The 22,956-nt window shown below is 22.1% G+C and overlaps 2 protein-coding genes across 4 annotated transcripts in view; one reads left to right on the forward strand and one right to left on the reverse strand.

Moving 5' to 3' along the window:
* Window positions 1–4,278, reverse strand: part of LOC122500680 — a 62,298-nt gene extending 58,020 nt beyond the window's left edge. Inside the window, exon 1 of the mRNA XM_043609731.1 lies at window positions 3,999–4,278. The gene's annotated coding sequence lies outside the window, so the exon portion shown is untranslated. The remainder of the gene's footprint in view (window positions 1–3,998) is intronic.
* Window positions 567–21,146, forward strand: LOC122500681. 3 transcript variants are annotated; one of them, XM_043609734.1, is made up of 6 exons: window positions 567–688; window positions 4,618–5,039; window positions 18,817–18,895; window positions 19,387–19,626; window positions 20,207–20,371; window positions 20,647–21,146. In XM_043609734.1, the coding sequence occupies exons 2-6, from the start codon at window positions 4,957–4,959 to the stop codon at window positions 21,082–21,084; spliced, it is 1,005 nt and encodes a 334-aa protein (XP_043465669.1). In that variant the 5' UTR covers window positions 567–688; window positions 4,618–4,956; the 3' UTR covers window positions 21,085–21,146. The 3 variants fall into 3 exon arrangements, with proteins under 3 accessions (XP_043465669.1, XP_043465668.1, XP_043465667.1); XM_043609733.1 differs by lacking the exon at window positions 567–688 and having other exon boundaries at window positions 4,533–5,039; XM_043609732.1 differs by lacking the exons at window positions 567–688; window positions 4,618–5,039 and having other exon boundaries at window positions 18,316–18,895.
* The last annotated feature ends 1,810 nt before the right edge of the window (window positions 21,147–22,956 follow it).

Genomic DNA, 22,956 nt, shown 5'->3' on the forward strand with positions numbered 1-22,956 from the left:
CGATACGGAATGTTTTTAAGAGAAAGAGAGATTTAAATTGAAGATTTTATTCAATTAAATGAAAATAATTCTTCAAAGGAGGTAAAATATTCTAATTAGTCTTTTTTAAGTTTAAAAATTAGTCTTTAGAGAACTAATATTTAATTTTGTTCTTATTCCCTTTTCAGTTTCACCCCTTTCGAAATCTGCATTTGTAAATACTAAAGTTGAGTACCAACTCAAACCCTCTTCATTTATTGCCTCAGTTCTTTGAATTTACATACTATTTTGACAATTCAGAAAATTTTTTTCCTAAAAACTTTTTTCATTTATTGTCTCAGTTCTTTGAATTTTATTTTGACAATTCAGAAATTTTTTTTTCTATAAACCTTTTTTCATTTATTGTCTCAGTTCTTTGAATTTACAACATTTTTGCCAATTGAATTCAGAAAATTTTTTTCCTAAAAACTTTTTTCTTAAGATTTTTTTCCCAAAGTTTTCAAATTCTTGATTCGTGATAAATTTTGTAAACATACCAAATTTTTGCTTATTAACAAATGTGTCAAAACTAACGGATTTATTTTCAGAGACAGAAAAACTTGAACGAATACGATGACGGAACGATAGATGTTGATTTAACGAAGAGCGGGATGTTTACTGCACTCATCAATCACCCTTCTGTTTCCAATTTTCAACGTAAATTCTCAAGGTGATGACGATTTTAATAATTACAAGAATTGGTAATATTATTTTAAACTTTCCAATCAAAAACGATTATTTATTTTCAAAAAGTCTTTTCTAATATAAGTCAAAAATTTATTTTCTAACATTTTATTTTAATTGTGTTTCTAAAGTTATTCGAACGTTCAAATGATCGACAAAATTTTACTTCTTTAAATTTTCATTAATTTTTATAAAAAGAATTATTTTGCGTATTGAAAAGACTAAATATTTGTTTAACTTCAATTATTTTTCTTTTTTTTAAATTTCTTTTCATATAATATTTAAACAGAAAAAAATTTCGTTTCGTTAAAAGTAATTTTTAACTAAATAAATGTTTAACTTCAATTATTTTTCTTTTTTTAAAATTTCTTTTCATATAATATTTAAACAGAAAAAAATTTCGTTTCGTTAAAAGTAATTTTTAACTAAATAAATGTTTAACTTGAATTATTTCTCTTTTTTTAATTTCTTTTTATATAATATTTAAACAGAAAAAAATTTCTTTTCGTTAAAAGTAATTTTTAACTAAATAAATGTTTAACTTGAATTATTTCTCTTTTTTAAATTTCTCTCCATATTTATTTATTTAAGAAAATCAAGTTCCTAGGGCTTAAAGCCCTTCAAGGAACAAATACATATATATATAAATAATTTTATTTCAGTAGATATCAATAAGTATATTATATTTTAAATGGTATTTAATATAGTTGCGAAAAAAGTTATAAAATTGTATATTGAAAAACATTTAACAAAGATAACAAATCTTTTAAAAAGTATATCAAAAAATACTTGAATTATTTCTCTTTTTTAATTTCTTTTCATATAATATTGAAACAGAAAAAAATTTCGTTCATATAAACGTTCAAAACTTTATGGAAGCTTTTAATTAATAATTTTCTTTTTTTATTTCAATAATTTTATTATTATTATCATTATTATTTTTCTATTATAGTTATTACGTAATACTAAAGAATTCCGGTTCTTAATTAATTATTTTTATGTATTAATTTGCAATTTAATTTATTTGCAACTTACTGAAATAATTCTAAAAGTTCAGAAAGAACGAAAAATACTATTTTTTACTTTTATTTCCATCATCAATAAAAATAATGTCCATCAAATTATTTAACAAACGACATAAATATTTTAATTACAGAAAGGGATTATTCATTTCGCAAACTGAAAGTCGAATGTAACACCCTTCTACTATATATGTATGTCTCTTGATATTCAACCCTCGACAAAGTTTTAGATTCACCCTCGAAAATTCCAGGAAGAAATTTCGTTGGCACTTTGCATTTGTTTCCTGCAGAAAAAAAATGCTATTTCATTTGCACCACCCGAAAATGAGGGATTTAAAACGGAAATAAGATTTCTTTATACTACTCTTTTTTTTCTTCCGTTTATATAATTTTCACTCTCTCTCTCTCTCTCTCTCTCTCTCTCTCAAGTTCAATGGTGTTGCGAAAATCCAACAAGTTCCATAATATTTAATTTTAACACAACACTGCGTCTTGAATTATTTTAAGATCAATTCTCAACAGAGTGTGTAAAAATATTATTTTCACAGTTTTTTCAACTGAAATTGAGAATTATGTGGAATTTGGCTCGCGTGAAAAGTAGGTCTTGTGGTAGAGAAAAAAAAATTGTTGTGTATAATTAGTGACGTAAAGATAAAAATAATTGAAAACAAGGGAGAAATTGAAGAGGAATAGAAGAATCAGGATTTAACTATAAATTAATTAATTTAGTTTTTAATCATAAAGTTGTTAATTTTTAATTTTTGTTGATTTTTAAAATATTTCTTTTAGTTTTGAATTTGAATTTAAATTTGAATTTTCTATTCAAGAGAAAAAGTTTTTCGTTCAGGAATCTTTGAACGTATGTGACTTAAGGTACAAACTGTTGCTTCAAGTGAAACAAGGTTTCGAGATTATGGATTTATAAACCCTCGATTAGGTCAATGAAACCTTAACAATTTTCGCGATAAAATTAGATCTTTTTCTATGTTACATTTTTTTTTATCACACTGAGTCTAAAGTTTTTGAGAAAAAGGTAAACAAAATTTAAAAGATTCCCTAAAGTTTTGAATGCTGGTTTTTATTACTTCTTTTAATTTGAATATTATTTGTAAAAAATTTCGTCTTTAAAAAAAAATTAATTGTTGGCTAAAGAATTAACTTATCTAAAGTTAATAATAAATAACTAAATAACTAAAAAACTAAACTAAAGAAATCTTAATTTAACTAAATTTTGTATTTTGTATAATATTTTTGTATCTTTCATAGTATTTTAATTTTTTGAAAATATTTATACAAAAACAAAATTTCGTTCATTTTGCTTCCTCATGAGGAAGCTTTGCATTGGTGACGATTTTCAATTTTTCAAAACAAGGTTATATGGACTCATTTTCATCTAGAACATATGTATATTCAATTATGAGCAAATGTCCAGATGTATGTGTGTGTGTATGTATGTGTGTATGTGTGTGTGTGTATGTGTGTATGTGTGTGTGTGTGTATGTCACAAAAATTGTGTACAAATTATCTCAGACAAATTTTGATGGATTGTCCTGAAATTTTGCAGGTTTATTGCAGTCATTAATACCTGAAATCTGACACAAGGATTTTCAAAAATATGTACAAAATTTTTTTTTATACAATTTTTTTAAAATTCAAAAAATTTTTTTTTTTGTATTTTCTGAAATAATTTTTTTATTTGTTAATATTTTTATTAATTATTCTCAAAATTACATTCCTGGCAAGAAAACGAATCGATTGATGTATACAAAGTATATATTTTATCAAAATTTATAAAATTAATAAATATTTTTCTTTTTCACAAAAAATTCAAATTTGGTATTTTTTTCATAATTAATTTAATATTAATATTAATATTTTGAAATGATTATTCTATCATAAAATAGAAGCAATTGGCAAATGAAAGTGTAAATTTCACCAAATATTTATACAACAACTTATAAATGATTTATATAATTTTATTTTTAACCAATCTTCTGGACATAAAATTTTGTACATAATTTTTCAAAAGTTTGCAAAACCGCAATTTTTATATATTGAGGAAGCTTAATGGTCATAAAATGAACAACTTGTTTATTTTATTTATGTTCGAAATTTTAGTGAAACTTTAAAAGTAGCAAAAAATAAATTTCAATAAACTTTTTTCCCTTATTTATAAATTGAAATTTGTAATTAAAATTCTAAATTCTTGATATTATCGCCAAGTAATATTATAATAATATCAATAAGTGTTTTGAAATTGTAAAATGTACTCACGATAATTCTTCCTTAATTCACTGTCATCTGCTGGTTTTTTTTGGCGATTGGTAACTTTTTCACAAAATTCACCATTGTTCAACTTACATAAAATTAACGATTTACAAAATTAGTAAAAATTTCCTTTACACTGAAATTTGTCCACTTATTTTGTCACAGAAACTCCGAAAAGTTTTCCACAGTCACAAAAATTACAATTTTTCACAAAACACTTTTAATTTAGGCAAAAATTCCGAATAATAAGTAGGAACACATTTTCAAAATTGTTTCGTGTTTTACAAAACTGAAGGAGTAAATTTATTCGAGTATTTAGAATTTCAAATATTTAGTAATTATAAATAGTTAATTTAATAAAATAGTTCAATATAAATAGGTAATTTAATTAAATATTTCAATATAAATAGTTAATTTAATAAAATAGTTCAATATAGATAGTTAAATTAATAAAATAGTAAATTATAAACACAAATATTTAGTAATAAATAATAAATACAAATATTTTGAATAAATTAGATTTTTTGCAACTTCTTTTACGTTTTTATACGTTAATTTTTTTTACACGTTTTTCTATGCAAAAGAAAAAATTTCTTTCAACTAATAAAATTTGTCTTTTTTCCAGAATGAAGAGAAAGGGGTTGAAAATGCAAAACTTTCTGACTGCAGATTGCAATCGCTAAGTGGAGGGTAATTGAGAATGAAACTGCTGTCAAGATTTACATCGCGAGACGCCAAGCGTCGAGACGCTTTGACGATATAACGATCACTGGAGCAAAATATGTGAGTCGCGCGTGCCGTCCCGCATATTGGTTTACACACCTCTCTAACTCGAAAACTCCAAAGCTAAACTGAAAAGCAGAAGTAAACTATAAAGTGTGAGATCTGACAGAGGCACGATCGTGGTCTATCGATCAAATGTACCGGTAGTTTAGACTACAGTAAGGGACACCCTTCGAAGAGCATGTGTTCGCAGGGTTCAAAAAAAAGAGAACCGTGGGGAGCAAATAAGGGAGAGAAGGGAGGAGCCACCACCGATCTAGTGGGGTAAGCACGTTTCTCTTTTGCAAACGGATTATTATCATTTCAAAACATCTTATGCAATTTTAACCCCTTCCTGTCTTTTTTTAGTCGAAACTACAGCAGGTGGGAATTTGATTTTTATTTTTCTGGAAAAAAAAATCATTTCCAATTTTAAATCATTGCAAGCATTTTATCATAAAAACTACCATAAAACTGCGAAGTAAATTTAAACATTTCTTTTGGCACTTCTATTTTTTCAATTCGTCTCTTCATTCAACATTTTTTTTCCCCAATCAAACTGAATATCAAAGATTTTATTTTTCAAATATAGAACACGTCTGATGCGAGTCCAATTCTATTTTAATTCGTCGTGAAATTTTGACAAAAAGCAAAATTCATTCCATTCATTCGCTCTGTTTACAAAACTAGATCAATGGAATTTTTTCTGCTCCTGAACGTGTATTATAATATTTCGAAAAGGAAGTAATAAAATTTTTTGATGACAAGAAAACGAAATACACTGATTTTTCTTGAATAAATAAATAAAGAAAGAATGAATGAAAGAAAGAAAGAAAGGAAGAAAGATAGAAAAAATGAAAGTTCAATGGAAAACAAGGCATACACTTTTATTGAAGTGTTCCCTGTAAAAATCATATAAATGTCAAAATCGTGCTCCTCTAAATTTCCAAAGTCTCTAAAATCGAAAAAAAAATAAATTAAATAGAAAAAGAATCAAAGAGTATTTCATCCGCATGGAAAAGTCTTGAGGCGAAACTAAAGTCTTTTTTCTAAGTTGAATAAATCCGATTCGACCCTTGCCCTTTTATCACCTTGCAGATGTGAAATTTGTGAAGGCAAAGGGCCACGCGTGCTAGCGACAATGAATACATATCTACTTTCTTCTTCTCTTGAACCACTTCTATATGTGGCGTTCCAGAAGAAGTTTTCATTTAAAAAAATTTTTTTTTCTTTGTGACAATTTTTTTCGAATTCTGTCTAAAAATTAAGAAATCAGGTATTTTTTATTTTGTTGTTAAGTGGAAATTGTGAAAGTTGGGATGTTTTTAAATTCAACTTCTTCAGAAGCCGAGGATTTTTGAAACACTTTTTTTTGTAATACTAATAGGAGGTAGAAAAAAATTTATTATATGAAATTTATTCCATTTTTTTCAAAGTTTATAGAAATTTCGTATCTACAACGGAAGTATATCTAAAAAATTGAAATTCGAAGAGGTCATTTTTCTCAAAACTGCAAAGTGATCACAAGAATTATTCAATTATTTCAAAATTTTCACTTAAAATTATTTTTAAAAAAACTACAAAAAATTTAAAGAAATTTTTCAAAAGAATTTAATTATTTATAAAAACAATTGAATTATTTTTAAAAAGTTAAATAAAATTCTTGGAAACAATTCAATATTATGTTTGCAAGAATTCAATTATTTTCATAAATAATATTCTTCGGAAAAATTCAATTATTTTTATAAATAATAAAATTCTTCTCAAAAAATCAATTATTTCAAAAAATTTAAATAAAATTCTTAAAAACAATATTCATTTATTTTCAAAAATTTTTTCTTTCCAAAAACTCAATTATTTAAAAAAAAAATTATTTTCAAAAAATTTTATTACTTCCTTAAAAAACTTCACAGGAATTCAATTATTTTCAAAAATTTAAATAAATTTTCCTCCGTAAAAATCAATTGTTTTCAAAACTAATAAAATTCTTAGCAAGAATTTTATTATTTTCATAAATAATAATTTTCTTCGGAAGAATTCAATTATTTTTATAAATAGTAAAACTTTTTGAAGTAATTCAATTATTTTTTTAAATTTTTAATACAATTTTTCAAAAGAATTCAATTATTTTCAAAAATATTAAAAAACTTCACAGGAATTTAATTATTATCAAAAATTTTAATAAATTTCTTCCATAGAAATGAATTATTTTTAAAAATAATAAAATTATTCGCAGGAATTCAATTTTTTTTTTAAATTGTAATATCTAACTTCTTCAAAACAATTCAATTATTTTTATAAATAATAAAATTCTTCTGAGAAAATCAATTATTTCAAAAAATTAAATAAAATTTTAAAAACAATTCAATTATTTTCAAACATTTTTTCTTCACAAAAACTCAATTATTTTCATAAATAGTCACATTCGACGGAAGAAGTAAATTTTTTAAACTTTTAATAAATTCTTTAAAACTATTCAATTATTTTTATTAATAATACAATTCTTTAAAACTGTTCTATTATTTTTATGAATAATAAAATTTTTCTCAGGAATTTAATAATTTTAAATACAATTTTAATAAAGTCAATAATCAAATTTTTAATTATAATTTTGTTAACAAACACGATTATTTTTAAAAAGTTGGAAAATATTCTTTGTTCAATTCAATTATTTTCAAAATTTTCAATTAAAATTATTAAAGAAAAACTACATTATTTTATTTTGTTACTTCAAAAGATTTTAATTATTTATAAAAACTAATGAAAATAAAGATTTTAATTTACTAACATTAAGTTTCATACAATTTTTATTATTAATTACAATTATTAAAGAAATCAATTATATTCAGAAAATTAACGAAATTTTTTAAAAGAATACAATTATTGTTAAAATTTTTAATAGTATCTAATCTTCGAAAGAATTCAATTATGTATTTTCAATATTTTATTTAAATTCCTTGAATAAATTAAATTATTTTCAAAAATTCTAATAAAATTCTGAGAAGAATTTAATTTAATTTTCTAAAAATTTTAGTAAAATTCAATTATGAAATGTTTAATTTTAATTATTAACAAACACGATTATTTTAAAAACTTGTATGAAATTCTACATGAAATCCAATTTCTTTCAAAATTTTCAATTAAAATTATTAATGAAACTCCATTATTTTTAAAAAATTCAGAGAAATCCTAAAAAAGAATATAATTGGAATTTTCAAAAATGTTAATAAAATTCTTTGCAAGAATTCAATTATTTTCATAGATATTAAAATTCTTCAAAAAAAATTAATTATTTTCAAATTTTTTGAAAAAATTTTTTGTAAGAATTCAATTATTTTCAATACTATTTAATTTAAAAATTAAAAACATTTAAGAAGAAAAATTGTTAAAAAAGCTAACAAACAAAAAACGAAAATATTAACTAAAATATTGTTCATTTCAAAGTTCGAAACTTTAGCAACTTAAAAATTAAATTGTTAGTGACTTAATTAAAAAAAGAGTTTCGAATTTAAAAAAATATTTTTTCATAATTTTCATCTAATAAAAAAAATAAATAATACGCGTTTTCTTAATTTTCATATAGAATTAAAAAAAAAATTGTCACAAAGGAAAAAAAGATTTTAATGAAAATTTCTCCTGGAACGCTCCACGTGCGTCTTATACACCTTTATAAGGACAAACTTTTTTTTTCTGATGCGTGTGACAATGGATTATGAGGTTTCGATGACAAAATGCAGGAGCACGAGCTGCATCTTCTTCTGAAAACGATTTCAAGAAGGATGTGCCTAAAAAGTAGTGATGTAGTAGTAATGTGTGTATATTGGAGAGAGAATGAAATTGAATACTCGGGGGTGCAATATTAAACGGGGGCGGACGAGATGAAAGAATTAAATGGGGGATAATTCGAGACCGTAAAAATTCATAGACATGAGAAGTCTCTTGGGATGACAATGCACTAAATGAGGATTTCTTTTTAGATTTTTAAGTAGAAAATAAATTGTTACACAAAGATTAAAATAGAATTATATATTTCCTGTTCTTTGAATCATTTATGCGCCTTGAGCTTTTAGTTCCGTTTGGTTCTCAAACATACCATAAAGGGGATTTTCTATTATCTATTTTTGTTTTTGGGGACTTGTTTTTTTATTTTCCAAACTTGTTCTTTATATTTACTTCTTTAGTAGATTAATGAATCCATATTTATTTTTAGCATCCAATTCTTATTCAATTCAATTCAATTCTGCAATTCTTTTCCACAAGTGTCTAAATTTCTCGAAAATATTTACTTGTGGTCGTAAATGCTGAGAGAAAAAATGTAAATAGATTGCAAAATATATGGACAAGAAAACTTTTTTTGTAAATTTTACAACAGTAAACTCAGTCAGACAATTTTTCCCAAAAGGTTTCAAGTTTAAAAAAAGGCACTAAAAAATAAATGGTACAGAAAAATTAATATTTTAATGAAGGATAAGAAAAAACATTTTTGTTTTAAATAAATAAAAAAGGCTAAAATAATGAAAATTATTTCAAGGCGCCTAATATCGAGAGTGAAAAATTTTAATTAAAAGGATATGATGTTATCTTATTTCAATTTTTTAGTTATACCCCAAAAGTGTGACGATAAATTTTTGAAGTCTTGTCTGTGAGCACCCCCAAGAGGGTCTCATTTAAGATTAATGTGATAGAAAGGGTAGTTAAGGAAAAGCGATAAGCAGCGATAAATGTAAATTGCAAAAAAAAAGAAACAGGAAGAAGGCAATTTTTGAAGGGGACGTGCAATGGAAATCAATATATAGCATTTATATTCTTTATCAGATTTTAAACTACCGCACGTTTATCGATATCATTTGCATTCAAATGATATTTTTTCCAATTTCTTTTAAATTTATTTGTTTTTTAAATTTTCTTCATTATACTTAACAACAATATCTTATCTCTCTACACATATGTGCGGATACAAAATTTGATATTTTCTTTTTTTTTATTATTTGGTTAAACTACAACAGATGGACAAAACTGTTAAAAAAATACTTGAAAAATGAAAACTCAAAATAATATAAACATGAAAGAAAAAAACTTTGAAATTTTTTTTTTACCTACTTTGTTTTAATTTTTAATAAATTTTTTCGAAATAATTCAATTATTTTCAAAAATAATAAATTTCTTTCCTAGAAATCAATTTTTTCAGAAATAATAAATTTCTTTCCTAGAAATCAATTATTTTCAGAAATAATAAATTTCTTCCCTAGAAAAAATTTCTTCTGTAGAATTCAATTATTTTCAAAAATAATAAACTTCTTTCCAAGAATTCAATTATTTTTAAGAAAAATAAAAATGTTCACAGTATTTCAATTATTTTCAAAAATTTGAATGAATTTCTTACCTAGAATTCAATTATTTTCAAAAATAATAAAAATCTTCACAGGAATTCAATTATTTTCGAAAATTTTAATAAATTTCTTCCTTAGAATTCAATTGTTTTTAAAAATAATAACTTTCTTCCCAAGAATTCAATTATTTTCAAAAAGAATAAAAATGTTCACAGGAATTCAATTATTCTCAAAAATTTAAATAAATTTCTTCTGTAGAATTCAATTATTTTCAAAAATAATAAACTTCTTCCCAAGAATTCAGTTATTTTTAAGAAAAATAAAAATGTTCACAGTATTTCAATTATTTTCAAAAATAATAAAAATCTTCACAGGATTTCAATTATTTTCGAAAATTTTAATAAATTTCTTCCTTAGAATTCAATTATTTTTAAAAATAATAACTTTCTTCCCAAGAATTCAATTATTTTCAAAAAGAATAAAAATGTTCACAGGAATTCAATTATTCTCAAAAATTTAAATAAATTTCTTCTGTAGAATTCAATTATTTTTAAAAATAATAAAAATCTTCACAGGATTTCAATTATTTTCGAAAATTTTAATAAATTTCTTCCTTAGAATTTAATTATTTTCAAAAATAATAACTTTCTTCCCAAGAATTCAATTATTTTCAAAAAGAATAAAAATGTTCACAGGAATTCAATTATTCTCAAAAATTTAAATATTGTCAAAAATAATAAACTTCTTCCCAAGAATTCAATTATTTTTATGAAAAATAAAAATGTTCACAGTATTTTAATTATTTTCAAAAATTTAAATGAATTTCTTCCTAAGAATTCAATTATTTTTAAAAATGTTAATAAATTTCTTCCCAAGAATTCAATTATTTTGAAAAGTAATCAATTTCTTTCCTAGAATTCAATTATTTTTAAAAGTAATAAAAATCTTCACAGGAATCAAATTATTTTTAATACAATTTTAATAAAATTCAATATTCAAATTTTTAATTATTAATAGACACTTTTTATTATAAAAAGTTTAATATTAAAATTACCTATTAATTACAATTATGAACAAAATCAATTATATTCAAATTTAGAAAACTATAAAGAACTTTTTTGAAAGAATTCAAATTCGCAAAACCTTGAATGGAATCGCTACTCTTGGAAAAAATTTAATAATTTTTAATATTTCTTAAAAATTTTAATATAATTTAATAATCAAATGTTTAATTTCAGTTATTAACAAACACGATTATTTTAAAAATTTGAAAGAAACTCTTTATAAAATTTAATTATTTTAAAAATTTAAATTTAAAGAAACTTAAAATTATTTTACAAAAGAATTTTATTAGGATTTTCAAAAATTTTAATAAAATTTTTTGCAAGAATTTAATTATTTTTGTAAATAATAAAATTCTTCTCAAGAATTTAATTATTTTCGACATTTCCAATTTAAATTATTAATAATAACTCATTATTTTAAAAAAATTCTACGCAAGAATTCAATTATTTTTATATAAATAATATAATTCTTTGGAGGAAGTCAATTATTTAAAAAATTTTTTGATAAATTGATATTAATTGATCAATTGATGGTAATTAATATAAATTAATATCACAAAATAATAATGAATAGAATTACTTAATTTAAACAAGGAAGTGCATAAATATAGTACTTAATGCAAAAAATTACATGTCACTCAAAAGAGATAATTGCAGATAATTTGCATTGCGTTAAAAAGAATGAGTTAAAAAAGGATTTAATTTCCTTTTTCATAAACCATATTGTATAGAGGGCCAGGGTGTAATGATTTGTGACGAGATATTTTAATCCTGATCTCTATCTACGCTTGGTTAAATTTTCCCAAATCGCTCCATGTTTACGGTCCATGCTCCCTTTCTATTTAATTTATTTTCTTTTCCAAAATCGAGTGGTATAAACTCGCACCTGGAAGTCTCTACTTCACATAAATATATTTTCGTTAAAATCGATACACTTTTATCCCGCATTAAGTGTTATCCATTTTAAAAAATGTCAACCTCTTAAAAATGCACACTTTAAAAAAATACCATTTTCTCAAAATAATTTTTAACTCAAATTTTTAATTCATATTTTTAATTCAAATTTTTAATTAAAAAAATTTTTTAAATTGTGCTCAAAATTAAACTTTCTCTTCGTTATATTATTCTGACGAAATAAAATTACAATATCCTATTATACTAAAGAAAATTCAATTTATTATTCCTCATATGGGTAAAATGAAACCCCTCATTAAGAAACAGATATTAAATTTATAATTATTGCAATTTGCTAGCAAAGTAATTAATCGATTTTTAAACTGGATGAGTAATTTGGAAAAATATATAGAGAAACAAGTTATGTTTATTAAAAATTAAATATTTCTTGAATTCTAATTTTGAATTATAAACAATTTTTTATTTATGCAGTTTAAAAAGAAAAAAAAATGAAAATGTAATAAAAAATTGAGAATGTAAAAAAAGGAATTTGAATCAAAACATTGTCGAAAATTGATTAATAATCGTTTTCTTCTTGAAGTTATTTTCATTTTATAAAATAAGCATTAAATTGTTGTAAGAAAACTTTTTTTACTATTTTCCATTCATTGCCTATAATTACTTATTTTTTTTTTTTTAATTGAAGCAAAAGTGTAAAGTGAGTTTTTATTTGGGGAAAGTCATTTAAAAATTGATGATCTAACGAAGTAGGTAAAATACAGATCTTTTTAGTATCAATAAAATGAAAAAGATTTCCAAACTCTCGGAGGATTTCTTTTTTTTTCTTTTTCTTTTCTTTGGAGATGAAGGCACGCGCCAGATGCACTCACACGTGCATGTGTATACGTATCTCCTGAATCTTATACACAATGTAAAAAAAAGAGACAGCCCCCAACCGGTAACTATATGGTTAAAGGGAACCATATACTTTACTTGGAACTTCCTGTTCGCAATATACTATATACATATATGACGATACTTCTAAACTGGACAGCTGCCCCAAAATTATATCAATTTTCGGATATTTATATAGATATAACAAATTTATAGATTTTTTATTCTGCAACTTTTTCTATAGTATACATTTTTTATTTTTATTTTGAAAATTACACGGATCTTTTTTCTTTGAAATAGGTGAATAATGATGAATTTATTATGGTATAAATATGGAAGGCAAAAAAAATTATCAAAAATAAAATTATATGCAAAATAAGTAAATTGTATTTAGTTAGATTTTTATTTTTTATTATCTATTCTATCTATTCTTTTCTTCTTCGTTGAAGATTATACAGTTTAAAAGTTATTGATATGACAATTTAAAAAAAAAAATTAAGAAGTTATATTTCGCTAAATTGAAATTTAGATTTTTTGAAAGGCGGAGCAATTTATGTCCCTTAATTTAAAAAATTTAAATTAACGAAATTTATTTTTTTTCAAACTTAAATTTTATTATAATAACTACCTAGCAAATGTTTTTTATTTCCAAATACAAATTTTTGAATAATTTCATAATCAGAATTCAAAACATTCATTTATTAAGTACATAATTAATTATTATTATTTATATCTTTAAAAATTGTAATTTCTTCTCAAGAATTTAATTATTTTCAAAAATAATAAAAATGTTCACAGGAATTCAATTATTTTCAAAAATTTTAATAAATCTATTCCTTAGAATTAAATTATTTTCAAAAATAATAACTACCTAGAATTCACTTATTTTTAAAAATAATAAAAATGTTCACAGGAATTCAATTATATTCAAAGGTTTTAATAAATTTCTTCCCAAGAATTCAATTATTTTCAAAAATAACAAATTTCTTCCCTGAATTCAATTATTTTTAAAAATAATAAAAATCTGCACAGGAATTCAATTATTTTCAAAAATTTAAATAAATCTCTTCCTTAGAATTCAATTATTTTCAAATATTTAAATAAATTTCTTCCGTAGAATTCAATTATTTTCAGAAATAATTTTCTTCCCATTAATTCAATTATTTTGAAAAATAATAAAAATCTTCACAGAAATTTAATTATTTTCAAAAATTTTAATAAATTTCTTCCCAAGAATTCAATTATGTATTTTCAAAAATAATAAAATTCTTCAAAAAATATTCAAATTTTTAATTAATAGACACTTTTTATTTTAAAAAGTTGAAAAATATTCTTTTTTTTTCATCCTTCAAAACAATTCAATTATTTTCAATAAAATTTCACAAAACAATTCAATTATTTTCTAAAATTATAATAAATCATTTGAATTTTTTTTTAATTTTCAATATTTTTTTAAAAAAATTCAAATATTTTCTAAAATTTTAATTAATCCTTCGAAGCAATTCAATTTTTAAAAAATTTTTAATAAAATGTTTCGAAAAAACCTACTTATTTTCTAAATTATTTTAAAATAATTTTCTATATTATTATTTTATAAAATTTTAATAAATCCTTTGAAACAATTCAATTATTTTTATAAGGAATAAAATTCATCGCAAGAATTAAATTATTTTTTTATAAATATTAAAATACTTCTCAGGAATTTAAAAATTTTCAATACAATTTTAATAAAATTCAATAATCAAATTAATTCTTTTCTATATTTTAATAATATTTTTTGAATGAATTAAATTATTTTAGAAAATTGTAATAAAATTCTCAGAAGAATTTAATTATTTTTTGAAAAGTTTAATAAAATTCAACAATTTAAATGTTTAATTTCAATTATTAAGAAACACGATTATTTTAAAAGCTTGATAAAAATTCTTCATAAAATTTAATTTCTTTAAAAATTTCCAATTAAAATTATCAATGAAATTCCATTATTTTAAAGAAATTCAAAGAGATTCATCAAAAGAATTGAATTAGGATTTTAAAAAATTTCACTAAAATTCAATTATTCTCAAATTTTTTGATTTAAAAAATTGTTGTAATTATTGTAACTTTTATAACTTTAAATCTGAAATAATTTAATTTTTGCAAAAAGAATTTTATTACAATTTTTGTAAATAACTCTAATTGTTCAGAGAAATTATATCAAAATTTTAGAAAATAATTACGTTCTTTCGAGAAATTTAACTAAAATTGAATATTGAAAGTAATTGAATTATTTACAGAAATTTTATTAATATTTTATTAAAAATAATTGAATTCCTGCGAAGAGACTTATCTTACAGAAATAATTTAATTCCTGCGTAGAATTTTATTAAAATTTTTAAAAATAATAGAATTATTATGTTCCACACAATTTCATTAAAATTAATTTAATTTTTATAGGAAGAATATTTTATTGAAAATAATTTAATTTCTACAAAGAAATTTAAATGGAAAAAAAATTTTCACCTGGAAGTTATCAATTCTGATTTAATATAATGTATATTAAAATTATTAAAAACTCAAACTTTATTATCTCTTACGTTATTTTCGTTCCAATAACATAAAATATGTATATGAATGTATGGGCAGCTGGAAGTCATTTTCAAGTTTTTGAGAAACGACATTAATTGGGAAAAGTTTGTTGAAACGGAGAATTTCTCATTTATCTTTTATATACACTTTTGTTGCTTTGTGAAAATAAATTTCGAGCGAAGTTATACGTAAACATTTTCTTACGCCGAGTTTAAGTGTTTTTAAACATATAATTTTTGATTTGTTGGCATTTACGACAAATCGTGGTCTAAAATATACTAAATATTCATAATTCTACTTTAAAAATATAATTTTCAAGTACAGAGATTTTGCGGTCACAGTCGTAAAAGATGTTAAAGAATTTTTATTTATAATTATATTATTCTCCCTGCACTTTAATTACTCTCTAAATCTGAATTAGCGAATTTTCAAAAAATGTTTTTAAATATTTTTAAACATTTTAGTTTCCGAGAGTATTTTTTAGTCACGCATATAATTTCCGCGCTCTTCTTCCTCAAAATCAATTTGCGCATAAATTTTTTCCGCTTATGAATTTTAATCGCACTCTTTATGAGTTCGAAACAAACAAGTAAACAAAAATTATTTTATTTAATACAAATTTGTATTAAAAATTTCAAATGCACAAAAATTTACTAAATTAAAAAAATTATTATAGTAATTCAAAATTTGCGTTTATAAAATGTATTTTGAAAATAATTTTGAGAATTTAACAAAAAAAAATTTTTACTGGTTTTTAAATTACTAAAGTACCGAAATTTGTCCAGACGATGATCTACATTTTAATAAATATACAGACAAACTTTTACAGATTCTCTGGTTGCACTTTTTAGTGCAAATTAATTTAATATTTAATTTTACTGCCCTCGTGACACAATTGCTCTAATTCTATAAATTATAGAGAATTAAAGCGTCCCTGGTTACCTTGAGTATATGCGTTTGTAATTGTATGTCAATGGTGTATAGAAAAATAAAATATATATAGTTCAAGCTAATTAATACACGGAAATAAAAAATCCGCAATCATTTATTTGCGAAAATTCATGTTTAAATTCTTAGTTTTCATTTTTATTTTTTAAACAAGTCATACGTTTTATGTAAACATTTTTTCGAAGCTAGCAATTTTTAACATGCATGCGAAATTATAATTTTTTTTCCAACTCTTGTTGCGAATACAAAAAGGAAAATCTCTCGTTCAACAAAAAAAATCTAATTTTAGACCTTTTATTGTGTTTATTCTTTTTCTTGTACCTTAAAGATAAAAAATGTGTGTCAGACGATTTTTTAAAGTATTCGCGAAATAATTTCTTTTCAACGTCAAAGAATAAATTTTTAATTTAAAAAAAAAGTGTAAACAAATATTAAAAAATAATTTTGACAAATGTTAAAGTATTTTTTAATTTGTTTGCGTTGAAGAAAAATTTTTTCTTCTATTATTCATTTTTAACAAATTTTCGCTTTTATCGAAGGACAATTTTTTTAAAAAAAGATTTCTTTTCTTGAGCCAAAAAACATTTTTTCTCTATTTCATGAAATATTTTTTTAACCGAGTATTTATTCAAAAATTCTCAAAATTTTTTATTACTGCACTAATTTTTAATTCAAATTAAGAAAATTTAATAAAAGAAATTATTATTTTTCTATTCTTAATTTAAGTAAGAAATTAAAAAATATAGGTAAGAATTAGAATTTTCAAATTGATGAAAAATTCAATTAAATCTAGAAACAAAAAATATTTATTTCATAAATTACCCACAAGTTTAAACGTTCAAGTCAATGAAATATTTTTTATTAAAAATATTGTAATAAAAATTGCAATAAAAATTAAAAACTTAAATTTTACGCCCAGAAAAAAGATTTTGTTAATTCATATAGAAATCAGCTTCTTAGACTCACTTTATTGTTTCATTCAAAATAAATTTTTCTTTAAAACAAAAAGAGGTTTTTTGATCAAAAAGAATTTCGTCAATTTAAACAAATTTTCTTTGAATTCAAAAATATTTGATTTTTAAATCAACGAAATTCTTTTTTAATTAAATAAATTGTTTTTGAATCAAAGAAACTTTTTTGACTGAAAGAAATTTTTCCTTGAATCAAAGAAAGTTTTTTTTTAAACAAATCAATTTTTTTGAGTCAAATAAATTGTTTTTGAATAAAAAAAATTGGTTTTTAATAAAAGAAATTTTTCTGAATGAAAGAATTGTCTCTTAAATGAAAAAATTTTTTTTAAATAAAATCAATTGTATTTAATTCATATAAATTTCTTTTGAATAAAAGAAATTGTTTTTAAATAAAAGAAATCTTTTTCAATCAAATAATTTGTATTTGAATCGAAGAAAGTTTTTGCAACAAATAAATTGTTTTTGATTCAAATAACATTTTTTTGAATAAAAAAATTGTTTTTGAATCAAAGAAATTTCTTTAAATCACAAATTGTTTTTGAATAAAAAAAAAATTTCTTGAATGAAAGAAATTTCTTTTTAATCAAAGAAATTGTTTTTAAATAAAAAAAATTTTGTTTTGATTCGAAGAAACAAGTCAAAGGAAATGATTCCTTTAAATCAACAAAAAAATTTCTCTGCGTGTACATTCAGAAATTTTGTGACTAATGTTTTTTAATGACGCAATTATTGCTAATTAAAAAAATAAAGTAAATTTCATTTCTCACACTGACAATAGTTATTGTATTTAAAAAAATCCATCCCCTCTCTTTATTTATATAAAAAAATGAAACATGGGCCTTTCCAATTATTAAACGTCCCTGGACTACCTTAATGACTGAGGTTTTCTGAGTTGTAGTTGTGCACAAGTAACGGACTATGATAAGCCTACTCATTGCCTGTAATTGTGCATTCCTTGAAAATCATTCAAACAGATAAAATCTACGCAAAAGTTCTGCAAAGTTTTGCAGAAGTGCAACGAACGTGAGCACAAAATATCTCGTGAGACAAAACAATAAGAAATTTTTTTTTCTCGAAATTTCCCCCCAAAAATCATGTCTTCCTGTCAAGAACCACTCGAAATTTTAGAACAAGAAATCGAACGTTTTGCGAAAGAGAAAAATATTACAAATCCAAAATTTCATTTTTCAAATGCCAGCAAGGATGGTGATAATTTTTTGGGCTCATTATATCGAGTTCGAATTGAAAGTGAGGAGAATGGTGAGGAGAATAGGGAGATGAATTTAATTTTTAAATGTCTTCCAATTAGTGGAGAATTTAGGCATTTATTGAGAACGGAAAATTTATTTCTCAGTGAAATCAATTTTTATGAGACGAGATTTCCGTTGTTTAGGAAGCTGCTGGAAAAATATGATATGACAATGGATGAGGTGCCTGAGTATTATGGTTGTCGCAATTTGCCCGGAAATAAGGTACAATTTTTTTTATTTTAATTAATTTTTACTAATTGTATTTTGTTAATATCGCAATATTGTAAATGGAAGTGAAAACTTTGGTAAATTTTACTTAAATCTTTTTGTTTTCTTTTCTTTACCAATTTTTATATTGTTGTGTTTTTTTTTAATTTTCTTTTTGTACGTTTTATTTCGAATTTTCTTGTTGTATTTTCTTTTCGAATTTTCTTTTTGTGTTTTTTTCCGAATTCTAATTTTGTTTTTTCTTTTCGAATTTTTTTTGTATTTCTTTCAAATTTCCCCTTTTGTATTTTTTATCCAATTTTCTTTTTGTATTTTTTTTTCGTATTTTCTTTTCGAATTTTCATTTTGTATTTTCTTTTCGTAATTCTTTTCCGTATTTTTTTTGTTTTTTTCTTTTCGATTTTTCATTTTGTATTTTCTTTTTGGATTTCCTTTTTGTATTTCGTTTTTTGCATCATTAGATTAATATCATTCGAATTTCGCAGATTATCATTATGGAAGATTTAAATGCCAAGGGATACGTTATGAAGGAGTCGAAATTATTGGATTATTCTCATGCGGCAATGGCAGTTCGATGTCTCGGTAAATTTCACGCTTGCAGTTTTGCTCTTCGAGACAAGAGACCAGAAGAATTTGAACTTTTGAAGAACATTGAAGAGCCACTTTTTCCCGCTCCAGAACAACTTTCGGATCATTTTGACGCACTGATGGATGTTGCCCTTGAGGTGGAGAAAGATAAATTATTTTTAAAAAGATTTTTCAATTAAAAAAAATTTTTTTTTTCAAAAAGAATAATTTAAATTTAAAAATATTTATTCACTCAAATTAAATTTTTATTACTGAATTTTGCGTCACTATAAAAGAAAATTAATCACTAAGTTTCGAAATGTACAAAAGATTTTGAGTTAATTTAAAGAAATCAAATGATTTCTTTAAATCTTTGACTTTGACTTTTTTCTTCGATTGAAAATTAATTTCTCTTTGATTTAATGAACATTTCTTTAATTAGAAAAAAATTTTTTCATTAAAAAACTATTTATTTGGTTTAGGGAAATTTTATTCTTTAAATCAAAGAATTATTTCTTCGACACTAGGGTCGATGAAATAATTCTTCGATTTAAAGAATAAAATTTCTTGGATTTAAAGAAAATTTTATTTAAATCGACAAAATTATTTTTGAATCAAAAAAAAAAAAATTGGTTTGGCAACGAAATTTTCTTTGAATCAAAATACCTTTTCGAAACTATTATTTACTTATAATTAATATACATTTAATTATTTATTTATTTAATTATATGTTTGCAGGCAATTAAAGATGAAGATGAATATTACACAGCGAGTGTCAAAGGACTCAAACAAAATTTAACCCAATTAATAACCGATGCTTGCGATGGTAAAAATTCTGAACCGTATGCCACTCTTAATCACGGCGATATGTGGACAAACAATATGCTCTTTAAATACAACGAGGTAGCAACTATTTTCAATATTACGAAATATTTTTAATTTCACTTTATTTCAAAAATAAATACAATAAAATTTAATTTATTAAATTTATTAAAATTTAATTTAATTTAATATTTATTTAAATATTTATTTCTTAATTTAATTTAATTTATTAAAATTTGTTAAACTTTTATTTATTTTTCAAATAAATATAATAAAATTTTATTCATTTTTCCCCGTTGAAATAAAGTAAAAGAAAAAATATTTTTTCTCCAATTCATAAATTTTTTTTCTTTCAGAATCGAGAACCGGTGGATTTTCGTCTACTGGACTACCAACTCTGTCGCTATGGTTCACCATCATTGGATTTAATGTACATGATAATGACGTGTTGCACTCCGGAAATGAGGAGAAAATATTGTAATCAATTGTTACACGACTATTACGACTCGTTGTCGAATTGTCTAAAAAATATGGATTGTGATGTTAAAAAATTGCTGCCATTCAAAGTTCTCATTGGTCATTTTCAAAAGTTTGGAGTTTTCAGTACGATTATTTCTCTTGTGGATATTCATCTTATTGCACAGCAAGATGGAGAGGATATTCAACCACTCACTGATATTGAATATATCAAAAGCTTGCGAAATCGTTTAAAAACCAACAAGTTGTATTACAATATGATGAAATCTGCCGTGAAAGACATGGTAGACAAGACTTTTATATGTGTACCGTACTAATTCTTAATTAATCGGATTGTATATCTATACATATTAAATTCATTTATATTTATTCAATCTTTATTGGTCGTTGATTTATTAATTAATGTGTAATGATTGCAATAGTAAAATGCATATTAAATTCTTGTAATTTTAATTGGAACTAATTATTGATATTTCTATTAATTTGTTCTAATGTTTCTGTAATCGGATAATTTTTATATATTCGTAAAATTTAATAATACATTTAGATACCATATGTTTTATTTTTTCTATTATCTTTACATTTTTTTTCTATTTTCTTTTCATTTTGATTTTATTTTCTATTTATTTGCATTTTCTTTTTTTTTGAGCTAATAAAATTGTTATAAAAATTCTTTTCATTTTAATTTAATTTAATTTATATTTTTATTTTCATTTCTTTTTTTTTGAGCTTATAAAATTGTATCAAAAATTTTAAGTTTATCACCATAAAACTTTTTCATAAAAATTTCATTTAGTGAAATTTTAATTACTGATGGTAATAAAATGAACTGACACAATTATTTAGAAAAATTAAGTGCATTAAGAAAAGCAAAATATTCGCACTATATATTTTACACTATCACAGTTCGTTCTTACATTTTTATTTTTATGTAAATAGTATTTAAAGTATTGTAATACTGCTGACATACATAACAAATTTGCTTTTCAAATCTATGCTTTTTTTGTAATGTAATTATAAATATAAAATTATTCTACATTTTCAAAGTAAATAAATATGTTTGAAAATAGTTAAGAAAGAAGTAGAAAAAATAGTTAAGAAAATAGCAATTTTTCAAAGTAACGAATTTTAATAAAGTATTTAAATAATATTTTTTCTCTTTAAATGTTTTCAATTTTAAAATAAATGTAATAATAAATCATTGAATTCTTACAAAGAATTTTGTTAGCAAATTTGAAAATAATTTAATTCCTTTGAAGAATTTTGTTGTTTGTTAAAATAATTGAATTCATTTAAAGAATTTTATTATTTAAAAAAATAATTGAATTCTTGAAAAGAACTTTATCAAAAAATTTGAAAATAATTGAATTTCTTCGAAAAATTTTATTATTTAAGAAAATAATTGAATTCTTGCAAAGAATTTTATTAAAATTTTTGCCCAATTAAATTCTTTTGAAGAATTTCATTGAATTTTTTTAAATAATGCAGTTTCCTTAATAATTTTAATTGGCAATTTTTAAAGTAATTGAATTTTATAAAGATTTTCTTTCCAGTGTTTTAAATAATCGTTTTTCTTCATAATTGAAATCGCAAACTTTTAATTATTAAATTTTATTAAAATTTTTTGAAAATAATTAACATCTTTTTAGAATTTTATTACAATTCTTTAAAAACAATTTAATTAATTCACGGAAGTTCATTAAAATACTAAAAATAATTGAATTCTTTCAAAAAATTTCTTTAATTTTTTTTAATATAATCGATTTTGTTAATAATTGTAATTAATAATTTTAGGTAATATTAAATTTAATCAAAATTGTTGGTGGAAAACTAAATTTTTTAAAAATAATCGTGTTTGCTAATAATTATAATTACAAGTTTGATTATTAAATTTTATTAAAATTGTATATTAAAGATAATTGTATTCCTGTGAACAAATTTATAATTTTTGAAAATAATTGAATTATTGGAAAGAAATTTATTATTTTTAAAAATAATTGAATTCTAACCCAGTAAAAAAAAACTAATTCAAATGAATTGAAACGAATTAACATTTTTGGTAGGCTCCAATTCGTATTTGTCACAAAGCGGGATTCACTCAAGCTCTTTGTATATTCAATTGAATTTAATTCAATATGTACCAATTTGTCCAAACGAATTCGCATTCGAAAGAAATGGCCAAGGAATGC

This window comes from Leptopilina heterotoma, unplaced genomic scaffold (genome assembly GCF_015476425.1).
Source record: "Leptopilina heterotoma isolate Lh14 unplaced genomic scaffold, ASM1547642v1 Lhet_19, whole genome shotgun sequence".
In the NCBI taxonomy this organism is placed as follows: Eukaryota; Metazoa; Arthropoda; class Insecta; order Hymenoptera; family Figitidae; genus Leptopilina; species Leptopilina heterotoma.